At 36.4% G+C, this 11,701-nt stretch overlaps 1 protein-coding gene across 1 annotated transcript in view; it reads left to right on the top strand.

Moving 5' to 3' along the window:
• Positions 1 to 1,268: 1,268 nt before the first annotated feature.
• LOC133538580 (globoside alpha-1,3-N-acetylgalactosaminyltransferase 1-like) overlaps positions 1,269 to 11,701 on the top strand; it is a 45,279-nt gene continuing 34,846 nt past the window's right edge. Inside the window, exon 1 of the mRNA XM_061880235.1 lies at positions 1,269 to 1,413. Within this exon, the coding sequence (XP_061736219.1) occupies positions 1,349 to 1,413 (65 nt within the window). The 5' untranslated portion in view covers positions 1,269 to 1,348. The remainder of the gene's footprint in view (positions 1,414 to 11,701) is intronic.

Here is an 11,701-nt window from a genome sequence, read left to right as displayed (position 1 = left end):
AGACCCCTTTGTCTATGTCTTCTTCATCTAGGAGAGCTGGATTTGAAGACACATCCACATCTTCAGCTTGATCCTGGGGCACATAGTCCGGGTCATCATACTCAGATATTTCAGACTCCGAATCCTCCTCATCTGGTTCTTCGTCCAGCATCCTTAGAACCATTTCAGCAGTAAATCTTTCAGCAGCCATACTTTGGATAAAGCAAATCAAACGTACAATACTGTAAAATGCACATCAATCTAAATTTCTATCTTGAGTTTTATGTTGGTGACCCAGCTATAAGATTAGTTTAGCTAACAAGAGTATGTCAACAGTTAGCTATTAGTATTGCAAATATTTCCCTTGCTGACAAGTGATGCACTAAATTATGCCAACCCTTTCACAAGGCATCAAATATTTTCTCAGGTAGAACAATTGTAAAATAACTTACTTATCAGATGTTCAAAGGTGTGAGTAGAAAAATGTGTAAGGTGAGCAGTTGTCTGCACCAAATACATTCCTAATTGCAAACATGCTCAAATTCAAAAGGATGTTGATGTATGAATACAAAAGCTGTGCTTGTTCATAGAGTGAGAAAGGAAACATAAAAATTATGATTTTAGCTGAACAAAATCATGATATTTACTGAATATATGTGATAGTAAACGATAAAATACATTTATTTTAAATATATAGCAAAGTAAGGCTCAGGCTAACATGAAATAACATAGAAAATAGATGTGGGTCATTTTTGACCCATGTTGTGCATTGGAAGGGTATAAATACAAAAATCATTTTTATTAAAAAAGTATGAAGAGAAAGATTAAAATAACAATGTTTGATGACCAAAAACAAATTCATTGAGGAATACCTGGAATACTGAAAGATTAAATTCAATTATTGCAAAGAAACAGATCATAAAAACTTGGTTTGGTGGCATTTGACTCATGTTATGCATCAGTGGGTGTCTGGTTCCCAGGTATTTATCCATCCATCCTTTTACTACCGCTTGTCCCTTACGGGGTCGCCGTGGTCCTAATCTCATCCTAATTACAATTGTAATAATAATAGATAAATGGCGAATAATCCATCCATCCTTCCTTCTCCTCCCGCTTATTCCCTTATAAATTTTATTAATTTACTATTTATTTTATTCTATTTTTTATATTCATTAGTGCTAGCTCGAATATTATAACTGGGGCATTGTTTGTGACCACATAAAGCCATGGTTTGTTTAATGTTTTTTTAAAAGCTTTTATGTTGTCGTACGAACATTGCTGTATGGGACGCGCCCCTCCCCATATATCGACTTCCGCGACCAACACGACTTGCTCAAACCGACGTCGGTGTGTGTTGAACACGGATGAAATGTTTCGCGCCGCTTTCCGGATCAACGTGTTTGCGGGTTTGCTTTCAATTCTGCTTCTTATCGGGTAAGTCCCTTTTTAATATTTAAAAAAATGTTTTTAGTTCGAACTTTAGAAAATCTGTGAATGTAACTAAACGTTCTCCTTTCTACATATGATATGACGAAAGTTACTTGATAATAAAAAAAAGGGGGGAAAAAACGAGAGAAAAATAACGATTTATCATGGGATGAAAGTTCAAAATAATATACATTTATTTGGAGGTTATATTTCATTTTCCTGTTTTTCTAGTTTTATCAGATTTTTAGCATGGTAATTTGTGTCATTACTCTTTGTACTCTACATTATACAACATAGGAAACGCATAGCTGAAGTAGACATTACAGTACAATAAAAAGAATAATCTAATTTAATCTAATACTGATTTTTGGACCTGTGCTAGACACATTTATGAAACATCACATTTGTTTAACACAACAGTAAACTTTAATTATAGATACCCTTTCACATGGTGCTGTGTACTGTACAGCACTGGTGTTAAACTCAAGGCACAGGGGCCAGATGCGGGTGTGGCCCGGCCGCCACTACATGTTATGTGGCCCGCGAGAGGCTGGCTAGATGCATTTATTCTTTAAACTTTAGCAGGAAAAAATGCACTAAATGCAATTGTGCATCCTCTAAATCAGGGGTCACCAACGCAGTGCCCGCGGGCACCAGGTCGGCCGTAAGGACCAGATGAGTCGCCCGCTGGCCTACTCTAAAAATAGCTCAAATAGCAGCACTTACCAGTTAGCTGCCTCTATTTTTTAAATTGTATTTATTCACTAGCAAGCTGGTCTGGCTTTGCTTGACATTTTTAATTTGAAGAGAGACAAAAATCAAATAGAATTTGAAAATCCAAGAAAATATTTTAAAGACTTAATTGGTCTTCACTCGTTTAAAAAAATCATTTATTTTTTTACTTTGCTTATTATAACTTTCAGAAAGACAATTTTAGAGAAAAAATACAACCATAAAGGCCTACTGAAACCCGCTACTACCGACCACGCAGTCTGATAGTTTATATATCAATGATGAAATATTAACATTGCAACACATGCCAATACGACCGGTTTAGTTTACTAAATTGCAATTTTAAATTTCCCTCGGAGTTTATTGTTGAAAACATCGCGGAATGATGACGCGTACGTGTGACGTCACGAACTCTCAGGAAATATTAGCTCAGCACTATTTGCGGCTAAAAGTTGTCTCTTTTCATCGACCAATTAAACAGTATTCTGGACATCTGTGTTGCTGAATGTTTTGCAATTTGTTCAATTAATAATGGAGAAGTCAAAGTAGAAAGATGGAGTAGGGAAGCTTTAGCCTTTAGCTACTCAAACACACAGTGATTCCTTGTTTAAAATTCCTGGAGGTGAAGCTTTACTATGCATCAGAGCGGTCAAGCGAACATGGTTCCCGACCACTTGTCAACTGGCAGGTTTCGGTGAGAAAATTGTGTTAAAAATTTGCCTCTTACCGGAGATCTGTGGAGTTTGAGCCGTCCTCGTATCTACCGTGACTTCCCTCAGACACTGGCCTCAAGACACCCGTGGACACACCCCTCCGACAATCAGGTACTATTTAGTCTCACTAAAACACTAGCAACACAATAGAAAGATAAGAGATTTCCCAGAATTATCCTAGTAAATGTGTCTAAAAACATCTGAATCCGTCCCAATGCAATCGCCTTTTTTTCTTTAACTTTATATTATTTTTTATTTTTTTTCTAGTCCTTCGCTATCAATATCATCATCCACGAATCTTTCAGCCTCGCTCAAATAATGGGGAGATGGTCGTTTTCTCGGTCTGAATTACACTTGCTGCTGGAGGCACCCATTAAAAACAATGTGAGGACGCGAGGAGTCCCACACTTGTGACCTCATCGTCTGCGACTTCCGGTACAGGCAAGGCTTTTTTATCAGCACCAAAAGTTGCGAACTTTATCGTCGATGTTTTCTACTAAATCCTTTCATCAAAAATACGGCAATATCGCCAAATGATCAAGTATGACACCTAGCCCCGTTTAAATAAGAAAATCTCATTTCAGTAGGCCTTTAAAAATTATTTTATGATTTTTAAACACATATACATACCTCTTTACCTTTTAAATTCCTTCCTCTTCTTTCCTGACAGTTTAAATCAATGTTCAAGTAAATTAATTTTTTTACTGGAAAACTGAACAGTTTGAACTGTGAGGTGCAAGGCAAAGGTAAAACTTTCGCCGATATGATTTAGTGCTTTAAATGCATTTAAAGCTAAGATGAACCTTTTCTCTGTGCATTTACAGAGAAAAAAAGTGCTGCACTTTCCCTCCGTGCAGATGGTGCTGAAAGACAATGCTTCTGCATCTGAGGCTTTTGAAAAAGCTGCAGAAAAGTACTCTCAGGTCATAAACAGAGTTAGGCAAGAGTTTGAGAACAGGTTTTGTCACCTGGATCAATCAGCCTGAGCCTTGTGTGTCGTTCATTTCTAATCCTTTCATGAACGTAGACATATCATGCATTGCTGAGCAGTTAAGTTCAAACAAAGGCTCCAAATTTAGCTGCTGACCTATGCAGTAATATATTGTGTCATTTTCCATTCTATTATTTTGTCAACATTAGGGACGAGTGGTAGAAAAATGATTATTAATCTACCTGTTCATCTACTGTTAATATTTGCTTATTTTCTCTTTTAACATGTTCTATCTACACTTCTGTTAAAATGTAATAATCACTTATTCTTCTGTTGTTTGGATACTTTACATTAGTTTTGGGTGATACCACACATTTGGGTATCAATACGATACCAAGTCGTTACAGGATCATATATTGGTCATATTCAAAGTCCTCATGTGTCCAGGGACATATTTCTTGAGTTTATAAACATAATATACATTTTTAAAAAACGAAAGAAGATTTTTTGAGGGCAAAACATATCTAAGTAATCATAATAGTATTGACTAAATATGCTCTTGTACTTGGTATCATTTCAGTGGATGTTAGGTGTTAGTACCGAATATGATTAATTAGTATCGCGGTACTATAATAATATCGGTTTACTGTACAACCCTACTGCACACCAAATCTGATTTTTTTGCCGTCAAATGACAGATGTGATTTTTTTTTGCCCAGTCTAAATGCTCCAGAGTGCTTCAAATCTGATCTTTTGGCATTGGATTCAGGCCACATCAGTAGGTAGTCCTGAATCCGACTGGACTCTGCTCTTTTCAAATGTAACTTCCACCCCATCCATTTTCACCGATTGTCCCTACTTCAGTCTAAATAAAAGCAATGCCATCTGAATGCGGTCGTATGGAGCCAGAACACTGCCAATACAATTTGGCCTCCAAAAAAAAAAAAAAAGTACAATGTAGATAAAGTTGTATTGGCACCAAAACAAGTTTTGCCAACAAATAAATACAAACATTGAAAAAACACAATATTTTTGGTAGATGTTTTTGATGCCAATATTCATATTTATTTACACATTATGTTTTTGTATGTATCAAAGGTTTTTATGATCGCTTTTCTTTTTTAAGATTGCCTGGCTTTTTTTTTTTCAATTTCGCTTTTTTTTACGGTATCAAAATAATAGCAGTGTTGTAGCGCAAAGTGCGGGCACCTGTGGGCCGGTTTTATAACAAGTTTACCTGGAGGCAGTTTTACTGGACTGGAAAAAAACACTGTAGCTGAGGAAAGGAGGACCGATGGCGTCTAAATCAAGTGTACAAGTTTCATGATACCTTTGTTGTAACGTAGCCATACTTTAAAGGCCTACTGAAACCCACTACTACCCACCACGCAGTCTGATAGTTTATACATCAATGAGGAAATATTAACATTGCAACACATGCCAATACGGCCTTTTTAGTTTACTAAATTGCAATTTTAAATTTCCCGGGTCTTTTTTCTTGAAAACGTTGTGTAATGATGACGTATACGCGAGACGTCACGGGCTGTTATGAATATGAGCGCTGCACACACACACAGCTAGATGTCGTCTACTTTAACGGCATAATTACACAGTATTTTAGAGATCTGTGTTGCTGAATCTTTTGCAATTTGTTAAATTAATATTGGAGAAGTCAAAGTAGAACAATGGAGTCGGGAAGCTTTAGCCTTTAGCCACACATACACACGGTGATTCCTGTTTAAAATTCACGGAGTTGAAACTTTTCTATGGATCACAGCGGACATGGATCCCGACCACTTGTCAACCAGCAGGTTTCAGTGAGAAAATTGTGGTTAAAAAGTCGCCACTTACCGGATATCAGCTGAGGTTGTGCCGTCCATATTTACCTCGGGAGATTGCAAATAGAAAAAAAGACATAACATTTTTATTTAGATTTTATTTGATATGCCATTGATATCCTTTTAATTATTATTATTATTATTTGAAACTGGATTTTGCATGTCACTAAAGTTATATAAGCCTTGCTTGTTCAATATTTAATGCAAAACTTGTTTGGGTCCCTATTAAAAAGGTTATCTTGTTCAACCTTGGCCCGCGTCTTTGTTCCGTTTAAAATTTTGGCCCACTCTGTATTTGAGTTTGACACCCCTGCTCTAGAGCCAGATGTGGCTCTTTTGATGACTGCATCTGGCTCTCTGATAAATCTGAGCTGATGTTGCCTAACACGATAAGTAATGAATAATTCCACTTGTAATCACAGTATTAAAAATAATGTTCAAAATATAAAACATTCTCATGCATATTTAATCCATTCATCCGTTTTCTACCGCACCTGTTCAAGAAATTGCGTTAATGGTAAGAAGTTATTTATTTATTATTGGTTAGTGTGGGGCTTGCCCTCCTGGGGTTTCTTCAGAACCCCAAGCACCGACATGAGAGCCTGTTTCAGGGTTACAATATTGTTTTATTTTTCAATAAGTCTCTCAGTTGCTTTCCAGCAATAGTATTTCCAGCCCCAACCCAGTTTCTCCTCTTGGCTGCTGCTTATAACAGAGCGACAGGTGATTAGATAACAAGGCCCAGGTGGGCCATCTACGCACCTGTCGCTGCAGGCCCGCAGGCCACGGCTCCTCTACAGTTAGCTTCAGCATAACAATGTTGTTACAAAGAATAAGAGACCTATTATACTCTAGAAATGTTGGTCTTATTTAAAAATGCACGTGTTTAGTTGTGTTCAGTATAAAAAAAAATATTATATGGCTCTTACGGAAATATATTTTAAAATATTTAGCTTTTTGGCTCTCTCAGCCAAAAAGGTTCCCGACCCCTGCACTACAACTATGAGAAATACTATACTTTGACTTTCACAAAGTCTAAGTCTAAGAAAGTGCAGTGTTGTGAGGAAAGTGAGGTTGAAGGGGGTGGGGGGTGTATAGTGTAGCGTCCCGGAAGAGTTAGTGCTGCAACGGGTTCTGGGTATTTGTTCTGCTGTGTTTATGTTGTGTTACGGTGCGGATGTTCTCCCAAAATGTGTTTGTCATTTTTGTTTGGTGTGGGTTAACATTGTGACGCATATTTGTAACAATGTTTAAGTTGTTTATACGGCCACCCTCAGTGTGAGCTATATGGCTGTTGATCAAGTAGGCCTTGCATTCACTTGTGTGTGTGTGAAAAGATGTAGATATTATGTGACTGGGCCAGCACGCAAAGGAAGTGCCTTTAAGGTTTATTGGCGCTCTGTACCTTCCTCTACATCCGTGTACTCAGCGGCGTTTTAAAAAGTCATAAATGTAACATTTTAAAACCGATACCGATAATTTTGAAACCGAAACCGATAGTTTCGGATATCGCATTTAAAAGCATTTATCGGCCGATAATATCGGTAGTCCGATATTATTGGACATCCCGAATTATTGTTACTATTATTATCAATGTTTGTCTTGATATAGCTGTGATATTTGGTGAAACTCTGTATGGAACAAAACTTGTTACATTTCCACGCGGAGACAAAGGAGCGACTTTAAAATGTAAGTGGAGCTGTATTTATTAATGTAAAACATTGAGCACCAGACATGTAAATCCTGGTGTGACATGTGTAACCAACTTGTGTTAAAATACAAGACTTCAACTATCGTAATGTTGAGCGACCTCCAATGTCTCTTCCTTTAGTTCCACCGGAAGGGAGCCGCATATCCAGGATGTGGAGATAACCTCATGCACATAACTTTTTTCAGCATTTTGAAGTAAAACCTCATATCTGATTTTTCTTTTTCTTTCTATATTTACACCTTAAATAGGTGGACTCATGTCTTATTGTGTGTCTTATTGTATTGTATTGTCAAGTGTTACTTTGACTTGTATAAACAGTGTGCTGAAACTACCGCTATTGTGATTAATTTCCTGTCTTAATTGCAAATTATACAAAATAGGGGAATATATTGATATCGTAAATGAAGTTCCACAAAATATTTACATGTACTTTTGAAACTACAACCTACAACATATTTTTAAATCAACTGCTATAATGTAAAGCTGATGGTTGACTGCCTTTTTAAACATTATTTAAAAATCACATAATAATCGAAAGGGAATAAGCGGTAGAAATGGATGGATGGATGGATAATAATCCTATAAACTGTATCATAACTAATAAATATGAGCAATTGCTTTAAAGTTATTTTATTTGTTTTGTAAAAAGAATATATACATAGTAATAAATAAAACATTTAAATAAACAACAGAAATATATTCTTTTAACCTCTTAGTGCTGAAGTCAACTGCATATACAAAAAAACAATTGTGAAAGTAACAACGTTGACCAGAGTGCTTTACAAAGTAGTCAGAGTAATAAATGTAGGTCACTGTATTATGTTTACAAATACAAAATTTCTCTCTGATCTGGAAAGGAATCTGCCGACAGCAACAAATACATGCCTACCTAAAATAAATGTAAAAACACAACCTTTGCGTCATAATTTCATATTTTGAAGCTATTTTAAACTTAATTTAGACATGCTCAGTCCTCATTTCTTCTTCTACGGCGTTTTACTTGCATGCCAAAGTCCAGTAAAACTGCTTCCGTGTAAACTTGTTCTAAGCTCCGCCCACAGGCACCCGCCCCTCACGCTAAAACGCTGCCATTATTTTGAAACCATAAAAAAAAAAAATTAAACCAAAAAAAAACAAAACTAAACCGTAAAAAAGAAATGCGATCATAAAAACCTTTGAAATACACTAAAACAATCAAAGTGTATTAAAATCTGAATATTTGCATCGAAAACCTCTACCAAAAATATTGTATTTTTTCAAAACTATGTATTTATTTGTTGTCAAACTTGTTTCGGTGCCAATACAACTTTTTCTACAATCTTTTTTTTTTTTTAATACCAAATCTTACTGGCAGTGTTCTGGTTCTGTACAGTCGCCAGTTTATCACAACATCCAGTTTTGATGAGCAAAGTCTATTAAAGACGACTGAATTTTTCGGTGCATCACTTGTTAATATTGCTCAAATAATAGCCTATAAGTAATCTATAAATATATATTTCGATTCCTAAGAAATAGCAATTGTTGATAGACCGGAATTGATGCTGTGGCGCATTTGCTTAGATGCGAGTTGAAAAGTAAATCTCACGTTGATCCACACTAATGTCAATGCCTCTTCTCCTTAACAGCCGTAAAAAAATGAGAATCCTTCCAAATATATTACTATATTTACATCCATCCTTCCAAATATATTACTATATTTACATCCATTCATACATTATATTTATTTAATTTATTTTCACATAAAAATAAGCTCAGCCATAAGATGTGGCGCCTTTATTTTATTTTGTAGTAGTATCGACTTCCTCCCAGTCATCTGCCTTTGCTTTCACTTTATTGCACTGTGCATGCAAGTGAGATCAAGGCCACATTGGGGCCACACTCACGTTTACACTGGAGTCTGATAAAACTAACATTTTACTTGCAGTTTAAACAGTCAGCTGGAAAAAACAGATAAAAAAAACGGATTTGGGCCTCTTTGGACTGCAGTGTTAAAGGCCTACTGAAATGAGATTTTCTTATTTAAACGGGGATAGCAGGTCCATTCTATGTGTCATACTTGATCATTTCGCGATGTTGCCATATTTTTGCTGAAAAGATTTAGTAGAGAACATCCACGATAAAGTTAGCAACTTTCGGTGCTAAGAGAAATGACCTGCCTCTACCGGAAGTCGCAGACGATGACCTCACATGTTTGATGGCTCCTCACATATTCACATTGTTTTTAATGGGAGCCTCCAACAAAAAGAGCTATTCGGACCAAGAAAATGACAATTTCCCCATTAATTTGGGCGAGGATGAAAGATTCGTGTTTGAGGATATTGATAGCGACGGACTAGAAAAAAAAAAGTAAAAAAAACAAAAAAAAACACGATTGCATTGGGACGGATTCCGATGTTTTTAGACACATTTACTAAGATAATTCTGGGAAATCCCTTATCTTTCTATTGTGTTGCTAGTGTTTTAGTGAGTTTAATATTACCTGATAGTCGGAAGAGTGTCTCCACGAGTGTCTTGACGCGCAGTGTCTCAGGGGGGTCGACACCAGCTATGGACGGCACAAGCTCAGCTTTTCTCCGGTAAGAACTGACTTTTTAACCACAATTTTCTCACCGAAACCTGCTGGTTGACATGTGGTCGGGATCCATGTTCTCTTGACCGCGCTCTGATCCATAGGAAAGTTTCACCTCCAGAAATTTTAAACAAGGAATCACCGTGAGTTTGTGTGGCTAAAGGCTAACGCTTCCCAACTCCATCTTTCTACTGTGACTTCTCCAATATTAATTGAACAAATTGCAAAAGATTCAGAAACACAGATGTCCAAAAAACTGTATAATTATGCCGTTAAAGCAGACGACATTTAGCTGTGTGTATGCGCAGCGCTCATGTTTCCTATAAACCCATGACGTCTTGCGTACACGTCATCATTACACGACGTTTCGAAGACGAAACTCCTGGGAAATTTAAAATTGTAATTTAGTAAACTAAAAAGGCCGTATTGGCGTATGTTGCAACGTTAATATTTCATCATTGATATATAAACTATCAGACTGCGTGGTGGGTAGTAGCGGGTTTCAGTAGGTCTTTAACGTAGTCTTAGGGACATGCATAAGACATAAAGAAGGGTCTTGTACAGAGTTAAGTTATTTAATGCGAATGCAATGGATAGGACTACAAGAATGTAATTGTAATGAGATAATTGATGTATTTGATCGTGCAAAATACGCGTTTCAGAATTAAATGCATACACTTGTTTGCTTTCAGTTAAAGTCGAGTCTGAGCTGGTTACAATTTTCGCTAACGGACCATCCCATTGGTCGAGATCTCGCCCACTGATCTTAACTGGGTGTGGAACTAAGAATCCCTCTTTGTGGCCAATTATCAGTTCTACTTTCGTGGGTGACTTTAGTTCTTCTATTTCAACATTTGAGAAGAATATTTTAAGTTTTTCAGGGTCAATGACTTTGCCAACTCTGGTAATCTCCTCAAGACCATAACACACGAGTGTGTGTGTTTCAATCCCTTCAAGGGTTTTGATTTGTAACTTTAGGTGATATTTCTGTTCATCTACTTTCCAGAACATGTCCCCCACACCATGCATAGCTATTGCAGGGCTCGAATTTAACCACGGCAACTGCAGCTCATTCCACAACCGCTCTCGCCATGTGCCGTAATACCCTACAAAATGGACCAGCAACTGCGGCAAGAACACACCGTGACCGCCCTTGACTTTTTACTTGGTAATGGAGTAAGAATAAACGGTATAATGGTAATTCACGATAAAATTCAAGACGGTTCGTAATACCGTCTAATTTTTTAATTACCGAAAAAACGTCATTTTTTAATGCATTTTAGGCAACTCGAAGTCAGGCGCAACTGTTGTACTGAATCACAAAGAGGCGTTGGAAAACAACAAAGTTTGTTAATTAGACTTAATCGTCATTAGCCAAACTGCTTTGTGTTTAATGTTGATATAAAAAAAGTAAACGCAATGATTTTTTTTTTCATTACTTGTGTTTTTTTCATGTCACAAAGGTATTTCTTCAAAAACTATTCACGTGACAGAGCATTTTGTTAATGTTTCCGTTCAAACTATTAGTGGATCTGTCCCGATACAGTCTCTGCATGTACATGTAAATGTACATAACTTAAATTTTTTTATAGATAATAAAAAAAAATACTTCGCTCTATCAAAATGTAAAAATAGCGATAAAGACATCAAGTAATGAGATATTATTAAAAAAAATAAAAATAATCATCTATAGCCTTTTTATTAGACATTACAAATTACATGATGGTATTACGTTCACACCTAACAATCAGTAATCTTGATTTCAAAATTGATAACAATAATCTTAATTATTACTTAGGC

The sequence above is a fragment of the Nerophis ophidion genome, linkage group LG02 (genome assembly GCF_033978795.1).
Source record: "Nerophis ophidion isolate RoL-2023_Sa linkage group LG02, RoL_Noph_v1.0, whole genome shotgun sequence".
NCBI lineage: Eukaryota > Metazoa > Chordata > Actinopteri > Syngnathiformes > Syngnathidae > Nerophis > Nerophis ophidion.
This window is presented reverse-complemented; position numbering and strand designations above follow the sequence as displayed.